This window comes from Olea europaea, unplaced genomic scaffold (assembly GCF_002742605.1).
Source record: "Olea europaea var. sylvestris unplaced genomic scaffold, O_europaea_v1 scaffold41512, whole genome shotgun sequence".
Lineage (NCBI taxonomy): Eukaryota > Viridiplantae > Streptophyta > Magnoliopsida > Lamiales > Oleaceae > Olea > Olea europaea.
The window spans coordinates 1-1,025 of NW_019261266.1; the positions used below are offsets into that span (position 1 = coordinate 1).

Here is a 1,025-nt window from a genome sequence, read left to right on the forward strand (position 1 = left end):
AAAAAAAAAAAAAAAAAAAACCCAAGTAAAAAAAGAAACAAAGAGGCAAAACCACAAAAGAAGAGCAAAAGGAAAAAACCATGTGATAACCCACTGAAAGAAGCTGAGGAACCAGTTATTGTCACCTTGATAGACAAATCATATTCTTCAATTAATTTAGCTATTTGTGAAAGCAACAATTGATGTGCTTCAATCTCTCTTCTCTTGTTCTGGAAAGGATTGCGAGCCAGCCGACCATCATGTTGTTCAGCTTCCTTTGCCAAAGCATTTAATTCTGTAGATTAAGATCAGAAACTTTTTATGAAAACCATTCTGAATTAGAGGAAGGAATATCATCTCCTAGACCATTTCAATATACAAAAAGATACAAATATGTTTCACAACCTTGCTGGGAATCAGAACTCATAATGCGACCAAATGCACGAAGTGATTGTGGGATACCCCTCCCTCTTCTACTGGCAGCCGGCACTTCCCTGCACATTTATTAGAACTCATTTGAAAAATTAAGTGATTACCCAAGTAAAAGATTTCATATGTAAAGCAAACAATCATTGAAATATATACAACCACTCCTCTCTGTTTCCGATGCAGGTTTTTAGCATCCTTGCGTTTTTAAGCAGAATTGAAGCATGAAAAAAGTAAGATTCTTCATATTCTAAAAGGAGATCAGGTTGAAAATAAAGTCTGTAAAATATCGTGCGGCAAAATGAAACAGAACTTCAATACAAAGAAGAGTCGACAAACAAAAATATGGAAACACAGAGGTAAACGATTACCTTTATACTGATTGTACAAGTAATTAATTCTTTAGTCATTATTTCTATAAAAGAAATTTAAGTAAATAAATTTATGATGCTGAAAGGGGAAAAACTCCCACAGCACACTAGTTACTGGTTTATAGCTCTAATCTCAAAGCTCTCCAAAAAGCTCATCCAAAAATCTATACAAGTTGAAATGGATAATAAATTTCAAACAAATTAAAGAATTATGAGATTTCATGTTACCAAAAACTAGAGAGAGGAACA

The 1,025-nt window shown here is 33.3% G+C and overlaps 1 protein-coding gene across 1 annotated transcript; it reads right to left on the bottom strand.

Moving 5' to 3' along the window:
• Nucleotides 1-39: 39 nt before the first annotated feature.
• Nucleotides 40-1,019, bottom strand: LOC111387653 (the record flags this gene model as incomplete). Its single annotated transcript, XM_023012227.1, has 2 exons — nucleotides 385-1,019; nucleotides 40-274 (listed from the first exon to the last, which is right to left on the bottom strand). Coding segments are annotated over exons 1-2 (332 nt in total), but the record flags the coding sequence as incomplete, so codon positions are not given.
• Between the last annotated feature and the right edge of the window lie 6 nt (nucleotides 1,020-1,025).